The 14,333-nt window shown below is 43.5% G+C and overlaps 1 protein-coding gene across 1 annotated transcript in view; it reads left to right on the top strand.

Moving 5' to 3' along the window:
* Window positions 1–3,220: 3,220 nt before the first annotated feature.
* Window positions 3,221–14,333, top strand: part of CFAP74 (cilia and flagella associated protein 74) — a 36,386-nt gene continuing 25,273 nt past the window's right edge. The window contains exons 1-13 of the mRNA XM_066334198.1: window positions 3,221–3,661; window positions 4,044–4,134; window positions 4,571–4,717; window positions 4,923–5,021; window positions 6,483–6,587; window positions 7,687–7,860; window positions 8,448–8,558; window positions 9,750–9,852; window positions 10,598–10,755; window positions 11,254–11,461; window positions 11,869–12,051; window positions 12,718–12,888; window positions 13,347–13,465. Coding sequence (XP_066190295.1) covers window positions 3,283–3,661; window positions 4,044–4,134; window positions 4,571–4,717; window positions 4,923–5,021; window positions 6,483–6,587; window positions 7,687–7,860; window positions 8,448–8,558; window positions 9,750–9,852; window positions 10,598–10,755; window positions 11,254–11,461; window positions 11,869–12,051; window positions 12,718–12,888; window positions 13,347–13,465 — 2,048 coding nt within the window. The 5' untranslated portion in view covers window positions 3,221–3,282. The remainder of the gene's footprint in view (window positions 3,662–4,043; window positions 4,135–4,570; window positions 4,718–4,922; window positions 5,022–6,482; window positions 6,588–7,686; window positions 7,861–8,447; window positions 8,559–9,749; window positions 9,853–10,597; window positions 10,756–11,253; window positions 11,462–11,868; window positions 12,052–12,717; window positions 12,889–13,346; window positions 13,466–14,333) is intronic.

Genomic DNA, 14,333 nt, shown 5'->3' with positions numbered 1-14,333 from the left:
AGCTAAAATCACAGAACCATAGAATGGCCTGCCTTGGAAGGGAACTCAAAGCTCACCCAGTTCCACCCCCTGCCATGGGCAGGAACACCTCTCACTATCCCAGCTTGCTCCAAACCATGTCCAACCTGGCCTTGGACACTTCCAGGGATCCAGGGGCAGACACAGCTTCTCTGGGCACCCTAAATCTGGTACCTGAACTCTTTATATCAAACACACAGGCTCAGGGGATTCAACTGCAGAACAGAATATTCAAACTGGTTCACTTCAGGAACACAGACATTCACTCGGTAAAACACTGAAATATAATCTAAAAACTTTTCATGTAGTGTTTTTGTGCATATTTATAACAATTACAGAAGTTCATACAGAGCCTCTAGAGCTGCAGTTGCTGCTGAAGCCAGAGAAACTGTTCAGAATGTGACATTATGGGCAGCATGAGCAGTACATGATTTCTGCTGTAATAACCTTTAATTAGTAACTAGTGGTGAAAGCCTTTTGTCAGGATAGTACAGGCTTACTTCTGAAAAGACATTTAAGACAGCTTCCTTTTGGATTGAAACTTGGAAACCTTCAGTATTCTAACATGAGTGCTCCAGCCCCAAATCCACAGGACTTCACATTGCAGCAAGTCTGAATTCACAAAAAGATGATTTTTAATCATAACGCCACCAACTTGTTCAAAATTTATAAATGTATGTGAATAAACACCAAGCTGAAAGTTCACTGAGAATGTCTCTGGCTTTGGTTACCCAAAACCACCTGAACCAGATGTTCCAGACAGGCAGTACAGGTAGAGGTGCTCCCACCAGGGTAATTATCGACACTAATACCATAGAATTGTTAATGCTGCTGCATTTCCAAAGTGTAAATCATTCTTTTGAAGAACGTGTCAAAAGCTCACTCACCACCACACCAGGGCAGGAGCCGTGTCCAGTGGTTCATATTCTAATTTAACGTTGAGAAGAAATAACGTAAACAATCGTCAAGTAGGAAAACACCTTAGTGAGCTGCTCAAGATGGCTCAAACCTCAAGAATCAACGACCTGAACAAGTGCCAGGACCCTGGCCAGGGACATGAGCCCAGAGCTCCCGGCCCTCGGACACTGGACATCAACCCACAGACCCCGGCCAGGGACAGCGGACATCAGCCAACGGCCCTCGGACACCGGACCCCAGCCCAGGGACCCCGGCCAGGGACAGCGGACATCAGCCCAGAGATCCCGGCCCTTGGACACTGGACCTCAGCCAACGGCCCTCGGACACCGGCCATCAACCCACAGCCCCCGGCCAGGGACAGCGGACATCAGCCAACGGCCCTCGGACACCGGACCCCAGCCCAGGGACCCCGGCCAGGGACAGCGGACATCAACCCAGGGACCCTGGCCCTTGGACACTGGACCTCAGGCAACGGCCCTCGGACACCGGACCCCAGCCCAGGGACCCCAGCCAGGGACAGCGGACATCAGCCCAGAGATCCCAGCCCTTGGACACTGGACCTCAGCCAACGGCCCTCGGACACCGGCCATCAACCCACAGCCCCCGGCCAGGGACAGCAGACATCAGCCCAGGGACCCCGGCCCTCGGACACCGGACCCCAGCCCACGCCCCCGGCCCTCGGACACCCGACATCAGCCCAGGGACCCCGGCCAGGGACACCGGACATCAGCCCAAGGACACCGGCCATCAGCCCACGCCCCAGCCCTCGGACACCGGCCATCAACCCAGAGACCCCGGCCCTCAGACACCGGACACCAGCCCAGGGACCACGGCCCTCGGACACCGGACATCAGCCCAGAGATCCTGGCCAGGGACACCAGACCCCAGCCCAGGGACCCCGGCCAGGGACAGCGGACATCAGCCCAGAGATCCTGGCCAGGGACACCAGACATCAGCCCAGAGATCCTGGCCAGGGACAGCGGCCATCAGCCCAGGGACCCCGGCCCTCGGACATCGGACATCAGCCCAGAGATCCTGGCCAGGGACACCAGACATCAGCCCAGGGACCCCGGCCAGGGACAGCGGCCATCAGCCCAGGGACCCCGGCCCTCGGACATCGGACCCCGGCCCTCGGACACGGGACCCCAGCCCACGGCTCCCAGCCCAGCCCAGGCCGCACCACCCCGCGGACAGGGTGGGGGGGGGTCCCATCGAGCCGCTCCGGCAGCGCCGCCCCGCGCCCGCGGCGGTTGGGGGCCGGTTGGGGCCGGGCGTGCGCGGCGCCCCCGCGCGCGGTGGTTGGCGCCGTTGCCGTGGCAGCGCGGCGGGCGCGGTGCGGCGGGCCGGGGGCCGTGTGGGGCCGTGAGGGGCCGGGAGCGGCCGGGGGCTGAGCGCGGTGAGCCGTGAGGGGACAGCGCCCAGTCTGCCCCCGGGTGTCCTGTGGAAGGGCTCGGGCCTTCTGCCGTGCTGTGCGTCTCGGCCTCATTGGCCCCGAACTTTGTTATTGGGGAGTTGGAGCCGCACAGCCTCACAACGCAGGGGTTTGGCTGAAGGCGTTGGGCCCGCTGCTGCATTGGCAGCTCGTTTGATGTTTGTGCCACTTCTTAGTGCCACCAACATCCTTAAATCAGCAGCCCAGCGTAGGAATCCTGCTTGGCTTTAAGGTGGTTCCTATCATTTAGTCATTCCTCCAGACTTCAAATCCTGGGGTGTGTTTTCTCTGCTCCTTAACTGGAGAAAATAGATGCTCTCTTCTTGTTGATTCTTCTTGAGTTCTTCAGAAGGATTTACATAAACGCACTCAAAGCTGAGCCACCTTCGTTAAAATTAATCATATGTACAAGTCTCTCTGTGAGTAAGATGTGAAATGCTCAACCATGTGGTAATAACTCATTCTAGATGACATGCAGAATTTACTGGATTCTAATAAATTGTGACAGCATTTGAGAACAGTTTGCTTTGCATTGGAGAACTGCACAAGACTCAAGAGCAAATAGTGTTTGTTGGAGTTGTGCCCAAAGTATTTGGGGTAAAGTCGTGATGTAAGTGGATAAAATACATTCAGAAGGTTTGTTTTATTACTGAGCTGATTGTTTAAAAAAAAAAAAAAAAAAAGGCATAGTCCTTGCTTTTCATTAAGAAATTTATTACAGTTGATACTTAAAATGTGTAACTAGCACAGAGGTTTGTGGTTGTATCCAGTTATTTCACATGCATTAAGTATGTACTGAATGCTGTGAATTCACCTCTAGAGACAGTCACAACTATTGCAAGTTGTTGGACATTTGATGTGTAAAACATATTCTTCTTTTTAGTCAGCCTGGTCATTTGGAAAGAACTGTCAGCATGGAAGATCATGAGGTCACTTACAGTGAGGGAGAACAGCAAATATCTCCTCTAGTGTTTGTAGAGGAAGAAGAAGAAAGACAAGAAGAGAAAGAAGAAGAGGAAAAAGAAGAAAAAGAAGAAGAGGAAGAAGGAGAAAAGGAAAAAGAAAGAGAAGAGGAAGAAGAAGAAAGAGAAAAAGAAGAAAAAGAAGAAAAAGAAAGAGAAGAAGAGGAAAAAGAAGAAAGAGAAGTAGAGGAAAAAGAAGAAAGAGAAGAAAAGGAGGAAAAAGAAAGGTTTGAAGAAGAAAAAGAACAAGAAGAGGAGGAAGAAAGGCAAGAAGAGGAAGAAGAAGAAGATGCAGCTGGTCAGCTCCCTGACGTTCAAGAACACTGGAAAGGTGAAAATGAATTGTTTTGATAACTCACAAAATACTGACATTAATGTAAACTTAATGTAAGATAAACATGTTGGATCATTGACCAGAACCTGATAATACATTATCCTCCCTTGTTCCCCTCCCTGTTCTTGTCTGGGATTTTCCCACATAAATGGGATTCTTGGTGACACTTCCACATGAAGGCAGAGAACATTCTCCTGTTCATTGCAGGTGAATAATAGTCCTGTGTGTTTTGCCATATGAATTTTTTAATGTACGCTGTGGTAATGCTATAAAATGTTGTCTCTGATTCTCCACGCTGTGACTTGACAGCAAATATAGAAAGCTTTGCATTTTAAAATACAAAGCCTCTTTATTAAGCTGTTGTTTCAATATCTGCTAGAATATGAGCTGGAAGAAGATCTGGATGATGGTGGCAATATGGAAAACAAGGACACTTCTGAAGATGTTGGAGACTACTCTGATTCTAGCATGTAAATACCTTGTTCCAGTTCAAACAGAATTTCCTCTGTGGTGCTGAGTGACCAGCTGTGTATAACATGTCTTAAACTTGTTTAAAATGTTCCTGTTAAAATTGTAGACTATTGTTCAGGAACACTGAAATTGCAAAGCCAAGGTGGGATCAAGAGGAGCCATAGGAATTTTAAAACAAGACACATCATTAGTGCTTTAAATGAGAGTATAAGTGTTCAATATTAGATATCCAATACTGAAAATTCTGGCATATGTCCATGCGTGGAGACTTTCTGTGTTGTTTGTATTCATCTTTTTCCTTATTTACAATGGTCTTATTTATAACAGTTCTGTTAGAATAAAACAGAAAGCAGGGATGTAAGGATGTCAGACAAACTTCACATAACTACAGTTTCTCATGATGTTTCTTTGTTGGTTGTGTGTTCCAATTCAAAGGCAAAGCTCAGAACACTCTTTGGGCAGCATTGGCAGCATTCAGCCTCTGAAGTCTGCAGACAGAATTCACATATCAGTCTTAAAGAAAAACCTCCAACTGCTCGATGGCATGGTCAGGGAAAAGGAACTGGCAGTGGAAAACACCAGGTCAGTGTTTAAACAATCATAATGCATCAGCACAAATCACCAGCAAACACTGAGATACTGTCCCCATTATAAATACGAGCATTTATAGAATGTATAGGACATATAGAATGACAGGAATCCTGGCTGTGAATCTTGTCCCCGAAAAAGAAGAGTTTCGCTGGGAAAAGAACCTACAAAACCTAAGTGATGTGTTTGTTTCTTGCAGTGACACGCTGAGTGCCTGTCGGCTGCGGAGCAAGATGCTGGCAAAGCAGCTGGATCATGTAGACATGGAAATAGAGAGAGAGGAGGAGGCTGGCAATGTGTAGGTAGAGAGTATTTCTGGGTACCAAGGATTACAGGCATCCACTATGTTCATCTGTGTGTAATTAATGAGATAAGAGAGAAAAAAAAAAAAAAAAAAAAAAAGAGGTGGAAACTTGGGAATGGGTAGGAAAGAGGCATATATTTTAAAATGTAACAGCAAGTATTATATCAGCCTAGCCCACTGCTGTCAGTTATGTCTGTCAGGGTCTCAATCTTCTGTTCAGTCTGATGAATCAAGGTGCTGTGGCACTCCTGGGGGTCATGGCTTTGCTTCTGGTGATTACTCAGTCAGGATTTATATATGTGTGCACATGTATATTTTTATCAATACACACATATATGCACCATTCCTTTCTTGTGTTGTTCTGGGATGCAGGAATGCCTCTCAGGAGTAGCTCTGCATACAGGAGCTGCTCTGAAATACTTGTGCTATCAAGTGGGAGGCAATTTACTGTACTCTTCACATTTGGTTTAAATAGAAAGCAGTGGGTGGCTTGTGTACCAGGAGCCAGAGGCTTGTGAACAAACTTCGCAGCTGCATTTCTAACCTGTGTTAATCTCCAGGTTAGAGCAGCAATGAATGAGAGAAAGGAAGGCAGGTTAACTGCCAGAATGGAAGAGCTGCTTAAACAAAACTGATGAGTTGATGCAAATGAGCCTCCTGAGGTGGTGCAAGTGGGATCTCAGAGACAGTAACAAATCCCAGCAAAGACAGAAAAGCACTGTAGTGTTTATCCTTATGATGGGTCACATGGAGAGGTCTAAATATGGAAAAAATAGCAATTCTCCCAATCCCTTACATTTAGCAAGTGACTAGCGGAGTGAGAAGGCTTGATAGATTTCTGGCTTATGAAATTCAAAGTCTTTGTGTTTTAGCAATAATGCAAATCCTGGCTGCCATTAGCAGTACCAATGCCAATACAGAAATGTTGAATTTAGAGGAGTAGCTGCAGGTAGAAGATCCAATTTCCATTTAGAGGATGGGAGTTTACGTTGAGTATAGTCAGGCCACTGTCTGTGGATCCTGTAGTACACTGTCTGCTAGTTTTCCTGGGGAGAGAAGGAAAATAACTGTGTGGGAATGCTGCAGTTGTAGGCTAAGTGTATAGAATATTGTAGTACCATTTTAAAAGCAAAATTGGTCTAGGTTCTCTAGGTTCACCTACGCTTATCTTCATGAATAATACTACTTTTATCAGTGTGAGAAGTGAATAGTTGCATTAAACTACTGGTCAGTGCTTTTGAAATTCTCACCTGTTCCTTTCAACCAACATGTAAGACTTTAAAGAAAGCTCTGCCTCGAGAATGGGACACTTGGAAGGTTAAACAGGAGGCTGCATAAATTGCTGGGATTCTGATGAATAAATCTGAGCCTTCGAGCTGTGCTTTATTCTCGCTGGTTTTGCAAGGGGGGGCTGTGCTCACGTTTCTTTCTGGTGGGTTGTCTCTCACGTTCCAGTGCAGCCGTGTCCCGCCTGCAGGCCGTGAGCAGCCGACTCTGCACTGAGCTGGAGAGGGAGAAGGAGAGGGAGCTGAGACTTGCTCTGACACAAAAACAGAACTTGTAAGTGAGGGAATGAAGCAAGTGTGAAGGGAATCAACCCTTATTGCGTTCTTCATATGCTGTTGGATGGATTCAAAAGTTAATCAAGAGAGAAATTGCTTGTAAATACTGAACTACATAATTCTAGAGCAACTTTTAGCCTGTGTGGTTCATTCCTTACAAAGCTGGCTGCTGTGGCTCACTCCCCAAGTCAGTTTTGCACATGTAAATAAAGTTGTGATTTGATTATGAGAGGTGCATAAATTGTGACCTAAGCAGGTCTCATTTGAAATGTAAAATAAGCTGGACTAAAGTAAATCTGTCTGTGCGTGAGCATAAATACTTGTAATTTATGCCTTTTAGTGTTTTTATAGGGCATACAGGAAAGGATGGAAAATGAGCATGATGGCGACATTGTAGCAGTATTGTGTATTTTTATGCCAAGCTAATATTGCTGCTTGTAATTGATTGTTCACGCATAATAAATTACTTCTTTATATCAGACAGAGTAAAACTGTGTTTTGCAGGAGGCAACAGGTGAGTATGTGTATATTTTGGTACCACAGGTACATCAAAGGAGGAACACAGGCACGAGCTTTTAGCTGTGATTAGCCAAGTGGTTAACCAGGATACAGTGTGTTCTGCTGCAGTGTTGTGTAATAGCTTTAAAATGCTTGACTTGTTTATTGTGTGATTAGCAATACACAGAACAGATTAATGTACTCAGCTCTATCATGTCTGGTTCCTTCAGCAAAGCACAGAAGAATAAAAGCTGGGGCCTGTCTCTGAAGTTATTGTTGAAGGAAAAGCTATTTTAAGAATTTTTCTTGGTTTTTATATTTTCTTCTAGGTAAATGGGAGAAACACAAACTTGAGGTTTATTTTTGTTTTACCTTTTTTTGGACCAATATTTTTGATGTCTTTGAAAGGGATATGCTATTAGATATAAGCCTTAGTCTGTGTCAATAGAAGGGTTTGATTCAAAATATGTTTTAAATTAATAAAGGAAAACATGGTTACATATTTATTTTCCCCATAGAGCCTTCCCTACTCAATCCATCACCTTAAAATGAAAGAGTATCAGTATTCCAGTGAAAACAATTCCCACTTTTTGTTAAAGGGTTGAGCTGTGGCAGATAGAAACTGAGCAGGCAAAATACGACATCCTCCGTGAAGAACTTCAAAAAGATGAGGAGGAGCTACAGATGCAATACCAGGAGGAGAGAGAAGTAAGGATTTGGAAGGAAAAAATAACAGCCCTGCAAGCAGAAGGAACACGTCGGACTCGAGAGAAGTAAGAGCCTCAAAGTCAGAGCCTGCTGCCTTTCTTGTTTTATTTTCAGCCAATTCTCTGCTGCAGGTGATGAAATTAGCTAGTTCAAATGCTAACTCTGTGTCTTAGCTGGGTGTGCTTCAGGAATAGTACATGAGGAAATGGAATTAAAATAAGAATTTGCCATGGCCTTGCAGTTATGCAGGTAAAGATTTCTGATCTATGGGAATAAACTTGTTAATGAAAAAGCTACAAATGCAGAGGTTTTATCATAGGAAATGAGGTTTATTGGGTCAGACTGGCTGCATGTGTCTGCAGTGCTGTTGGACCTTCTGGACTTATGGTGAAGTCCACTGAGATTTCCTTGAGCAGAACCAGACACCAAAAAGCACAAAAGTGCTCTCCAAAAGCAGAGCAAAAGTGTGTCAGTCTGTGGTTTTTTTGAAGTTTATCACTTTGTCTATGATATGGAGGATGTGGGAAGCAGACAAATGTCCTAATTTCAGCACGTATTAATAAACATCCCAACCCCACCCTGAGGTCTCATTGTGTTGGGTTCAAATTTTCCTTAGTCCTGCTGCAACTGTTGGCTTGTCTGTGTTTTGCAGAAGAGAGGAGAAAGCCCAGAGAGAATGTGAAGAAAGAAAGAAAAAACTCCTTGAGGATGCCAAAAGGAACCACAAGAAAGCAGTCTCCTTCCTGAGGCAAAGCATGGCAAGGTGGGGCTTCACTCCTTTCCTGTTGTACATTCTCTGCTGGGCAGGGCTTTATCCTCCAGTCTTTGAAAAATAATGATTTTTCTGCGAGGTGTGTCTTCTGTTACACCTGGAAATCTCGTGCCAGGTACAGTGAAGCATTGAGATCTTACAGAGTGCAAAAGGATGTGGGAAAAATAAAATCCACTCAGTGTCCCAGCATGGCCTCCAGTTTCCCTGGAGTCTTTGTCATGAGGGCTCTGACCACTTGGAGGCATTGATAATGATTGGAAGCATTTTATAGATATTTATATTTATATATAGGTGCCATTCACTGGAGTAGTATAACTAAAATCCAAGCTTGAAACCTGCCCTGTGCCATTCTATGTCCCCTCAGAAATGGGCTAAAAAGCATCAATGGGTTGATGGGCCATTTCTTTGTGCTCCTGCTCTGGTTGATTTTAAATTAAATGTTCTTTCATAGGTTTATGTTATTACTCTGGTGTTGAATTATTTTGCTGTTGAAGAAACTGAACATTTGTTACTTAATTTTACATATATGCAAATATATCCTAATATATAAATATTAGGACTTAATTGTAAAATGATTGAACTAATTGTACTGTTTCTGTGATTGTTTATTTTTATTAGATGGTGTGTACAAACTGATCATAATTAAGAAAAACAAAATGAAATAGATTTTTTCCTTGACAAATGTATCAAACATATCAATCTTAGTTCTTTTACTGGTTTCCCATTATATCAGCTGGATTATTCCCAGGTTTGTTTCCTGCCCACATATTTCTAACTTGCAGAGTTTTTAAGGTTTATTTTTAGTGTGGGTACATGTGCTTGGCTTGCAAAAGTTTGCTACATAAGGTTTAAATATTGCTTATATGAGCAACACCTGAATTCTTTATTTTAGCAGCCAGTCATATGTCATAACATGAAACACATTCTTCGTCTCCAAAATTTAAAAAAAAATTAAAGTTGTTGAGCAAAATATTTGAAAACCTGTTGGCACTTGGAGCTCGAGCGGTGCCGTGTTTGGAGGAGCCTCCAACTGTTCCCCTGTGCCCACAGCCAGTGCCCAGCAGACAGGGGTCTGCACCAGCAGTGCCTGGGGACATTGGCAATTACTCCTTGTCAGCTCAGACATGCTCATACCAAGAGCTTTCCAGGATGAGAGCCTGAAAGATTTTACTTTGCTTACAGAATTCATGAAAAAAATGCAAAGGAAGAAGTGAAAGCTCAGGAACATATGGAGAGAAGGATACAAGCTGTGCTTTCCCTGAAAACCAGCATCACTTCCAACAGGGTACTGCTGCTGGGCTGGGATGGGGATGAAGTCACTGACTTGGGAGACTGCTGGGTTCGAATGCAAGTCAGTTCAGTTTTCCTTGCAGAGCTGTGTGGGGATTTTTGATCAGCTCACTGACCAAACCCCTCGAAACTGGGGAGAGTTTCACCATTGGAGGGACGGCAGGAGATCTGTGTGGGCAGGTTTTGACACTTCTGCTGATGCAGTTTATTCTGTCAACAGTCTAAGTTGTTCTGGGAGGGGAACTCTCTGGGAAATAATGCATACTAAAAACAGTTCTCTGGAAGTTCAGCCAGAAGGATTTCCAGTTATTTGGATCCCATTGCAGAAATATTCCACATGGAGAAAACATATGGAAGAAAAACAGTTATTTGAGAATTTAAATAGTATAAATTAGGAATTTCTGAGCTATGCTGCTTTGCTTTTCTATTTATGTCCTGTAGAATCTGAGGGAATGTTCTTAATTTAATCCTGATTTGTTTAGAACTGTTATCTTTTGACATTCTTTCACTGAGCAGCATTCTAGGGACAGGCTGGATGGGTAGAGAAGTAGCTGGACCTAGAAAGAGCTTTCTGCATTTCAGCACCCCATGACTACAGAGAATATTACAGACAATACCTTCTGCTCCAGAGACATCCACCATAAATGTATACTTGGATGAGGGGACCAGCATTAGATTCTCTGTTTTATATTCTTTAATATGTCAATCCAATATGTAACTGGTTTGTGTGACTTTCATAGGAAAGGCTCCAAACTCTCCAGATCCTAAACAAAGCAAAGGCCTTGGAGGCAAAGAAGGAGGAGATGAAAATGAGGGAGGCCATCCTAGCAGAAGGAGGCAATGTTATCAGGGAAATTTTTCTCCATAAACGACAGCAAGAAAACGAAAAAAAGAAAGAGTGAGTGTCATATCCGTATCAAACTCTGCCTGCTCCCTGGAGCTCAGTCAGATCCCGAAGGCAGAACATCTCTGATGGTGCCTGGAGGGGATGAAGTCCCCCTCCCACTCCGTGTGTGACACTTGCACAGTCTGTTCTTGGTGCCCTGAACTCCTGCCTCAGGGGCGCTCAGAGCTCCGTGGGTGTTCCATCATCGACTCCTCCAGGAGGGGAGCTCAGTGACCCTGAACTGGAAACCTGAAGTAACTGTCCTTCTTCCTCCCCTGAGCACTGTGAAAGTCTGTATCAGCCTTCTAAAACACTGCAACTGAGTATATTTAGTCTGCAAAAATGTATAAACAGCCTCTGAATCACTCGGTGTCTTGGCACAAATTACCGCTGAACCCAACTTAAAGACTTGCTGTTTAGCTAAAAGGCTCTAAGGGAACTGGTATGTAGTTAATATTATTGGTAAACAACCATGGTTGGGTTAATATTTCTTACAACTTTGCGTTACAGAGCTTTTAGAGAACTGCAGAAGTCAAGAAAAATGGAAATTGTGTCTCGAATTTTGCAAGAAAGAGCCTCCATTCACAAGCAGAGAAAAAGTCAGTCTCCTACTAAGGCAATTAAGCCTCGTGGTAAACTTGTGGATCCTTTACTGCAGAGTAGGGAAGCCTGGCAAAGTGAGGAGACCTGCAAACATGCAGATGGAGAAATATCACAGGTAATCCGAGGCCTAGAAATTAACTCTCTTTATATATTGTTTTGTTTTGTTAAGCATGAGGTCATTAAATTCTGTTTAAAATAGCACAGGCTACAACCAAACATGAGACAGCAGAGAACAAGTGGAGAGGAATTTCCCCATCAGATCTCTTAATATCTGTTACTTTCCTTTTTCTTGAAGGAAATATAATTACTTTTGACATAAGATTTTGTCTGTATTCAGTGTTTTAAGAGGGGATTGGCCTAAGTCAGAATCTTTGGCCTCTGAGCCAAAGGCCAAGAGGCCAAAAAGCCAAAGACCTGTCATTTTCATGTTAAAAGATCTCCTCAAAAACTGATAACTGTTGAAGTAACAGTTCTCTAGCAATTTTTAGCTGTATCTTCAAAACCTGTGTTCTTTCACCAAAGCCGTGGCGTTCTCCATCAGCCTGTTCCTTGGCTGGGGAGGGAACTGCTCCCCAAGGAGAGAGTTCTGAGAACAGACCCCACGAGGTGCTCTGGGAAAGTGGTGATGAGGACACAGAGAGGAACAAGACCCTGCTGGTACCAGAGTTCCCAGGACTTTGGAGTCAAGAATACGACTTGCACAAGGTAAATGTTGTGCTATCTCTTGTTAGAAACAGAAAGGAACCTTGCTTGAAATCAATCATTGTGTATTTTGCAGTTAAAATGCAGGCATTGTATTATTACATAGATGCAGAAATTAAGATGTGAGAATATCATTAGTCATTGCTGTTTGACACTGTTCTGAAGGAGTTTGTGCTCTCAAAGAGAAAACAGTACTTCAGGTTAAGTTCAGAAAGCTGTGAAGACATAAATCACATTATGTTTGATTGTTTGTGTTTAAAAAAATTTCAGAATCAATCAAAAAGAAATCATGTCAGTACATATTCCTAGATTTGCATTGAAGCACTAGACCACAACTGAGACATTCCAGTGAAGTCAGCTGATTTTTTTCTCAACATTTAATAAATTGAGGGGAAAAAAATCCAAAACCTTAAAGTGCAGAAAAGCTAATTCTGCCATGAAAAACATGGTGTTCTAGTGTTGAGTGATGATAAACAGCAGAACAGACAGCTTAATTCATTAAACTCTTCCAGAATCCATTAAACTCTTCTTGTTGAGGTTGGGATACTGAGTTTGACTGGAGAGAGCCACACTGGCCAGGTGCTGGAAGATTCCTTTTGCAGATTTTTCTACTGGAGCTGCAGATTCTGTGTCACACACAGATCTGGTGGTTTTCATGTTCCTTTTTAGGTGCCCAAAGCAGAAGATCCAACACGGTTGGCTATAAGGACAATGAGGAAACAAATGGCTGAGAGAAAAATGGAGGCACTCCAAGCTGGAATTCTTCACAAGCAAACTGTGCCTGCTCAGGAACACAAGGGCTGTGCTTTCCACAGCAAACCCAGCTGCATTCATTTCAAGGTCAGTGGCCATTCTGCATGGAATTGTAGAGAGATATCTGTTGGAGGTAAATCCCAATGTCTTGATCAAAATGCTGTTGCACCCTTTAATAGGTCTAGTGGAATCTGAAACAGCTCTTGCCTTTTTCTCTAGCAATCTCTTAGTTAAGGGATTAAATAAACTAGTTAGTTATACTATCTAAATCATAAAATAATTCATTTTCTTAGAGGAGTTTAAATACTATCAGAAAGATGAGCAGATGATGAAACCTCCTGTGTTGTGTGTTTTTGAAGGGCAGCATGACTGGTGCTTGTATACTGTTTGTAAATACATTATTACTGTAAAACAATGTCCTTAAAGAAGTGGTCACTCCCATGCAGGTAAATTTAATTTAGTTAACAAGAGTTTTAATAACTCACTTAGATCATGAGCATGACATCATGTCTCTGACATTCACCCTGTCTGTTTGGCATTCCAAGGATTTTGATGTTGGTCAAACCTACAAAAAGAAGGTAGTTTTGACGAATGCATCCTACAGTGTCAATTACTGCAGGCTGGTGGGAATCAGCGAATGGCTCAAGGACTTCATCAGTGTTCAGTAAGTAAATTAATTGCAGACTTCTTTTACCTTTCTACGACAAGAGCTGGAGCCCAATTCTTCAGCAGCTGAGATTTCTGCTTGTCGTGGGTTAACCCTGCAGGCACAGGGAGCTCCTCACTCCCTCCTCAGTGGCATAGGGGAGAGAACTGGGGGAAAAAAAGTCAAACTTGTGGCTTGGGATAAACACGGTTTAATTGGACAGAAAAGGAAGGGAAAAAAAACCTGATGAAATAAAGGAAATCAATCTCAGAGCAAAGACACTTAAATTGCAATCCTGTGGTCTTTCCCATCAATCTATTCCTGTAATCCTGCTGTCAGGTTATTATGTAATGAAGCACTGTGCCTAGCTGGGAGATTGCAAATTAATCTCAGTTTAACTATATTGATAATTTTACCTCACTGTTTATAAAGAAACAAAAGGAGGTATCCACAAAATGTTTCTTTTTAAGAATTCAGACACCAGCTCTCTCTGGAGCTGGACTGAGCCTTTACATATATAAAAGGCAAGTTGTGAAAAGTAGTATTTCTCTAAAAACTGAAGTCATGAAGAGAATTTATTTACCTGGAATTCTTTGAAACAAACAAAAAAAAATATTGTAGTCTAGCCTAAAAGTGAAAAAATGCTCAGGCTCCTGTGTGTATGAAGCTTATTATGGACACATAGGAGACATGGAGCTGAATTCCTTTGGCTTATGGAGAAAGTTCAGGTTTCTACCCTTATGCTGATCTGGAGAAAAGGCACCTGTGGGACACTTTAATGATACCCCGGTGAATAAACAAGTTGTTTCACCACTGTAAGTGATTTCATACTCCAGAGCTCCTTCCCCAGCTCACTGCCCACTGTCCTTGTGGGGATAAACCACAC

The sequence above is a fragment of the Sylvia atricapilla genome, chromosome 22, assembly GCF_009819655.1.
Source record: "Sylvia atricapilla isolate bSylAtr1 chromosome 22, bSylAtr1.pri, whole genome shotgun sequence".
In the NCBI taxonomy this organism is placed as follows: domain Eukaryota; kingdom Metazoa; phylum Chordata; class Aves; order Passeriformes; family Sylviidae; genus Sylvia; species Sylvia atricapilla.
The sequence above is the reverse complement of the archived record's forward strand: the minus strand, read 5'-3'. Positions and strand labels throughout refer to the sequence as shown.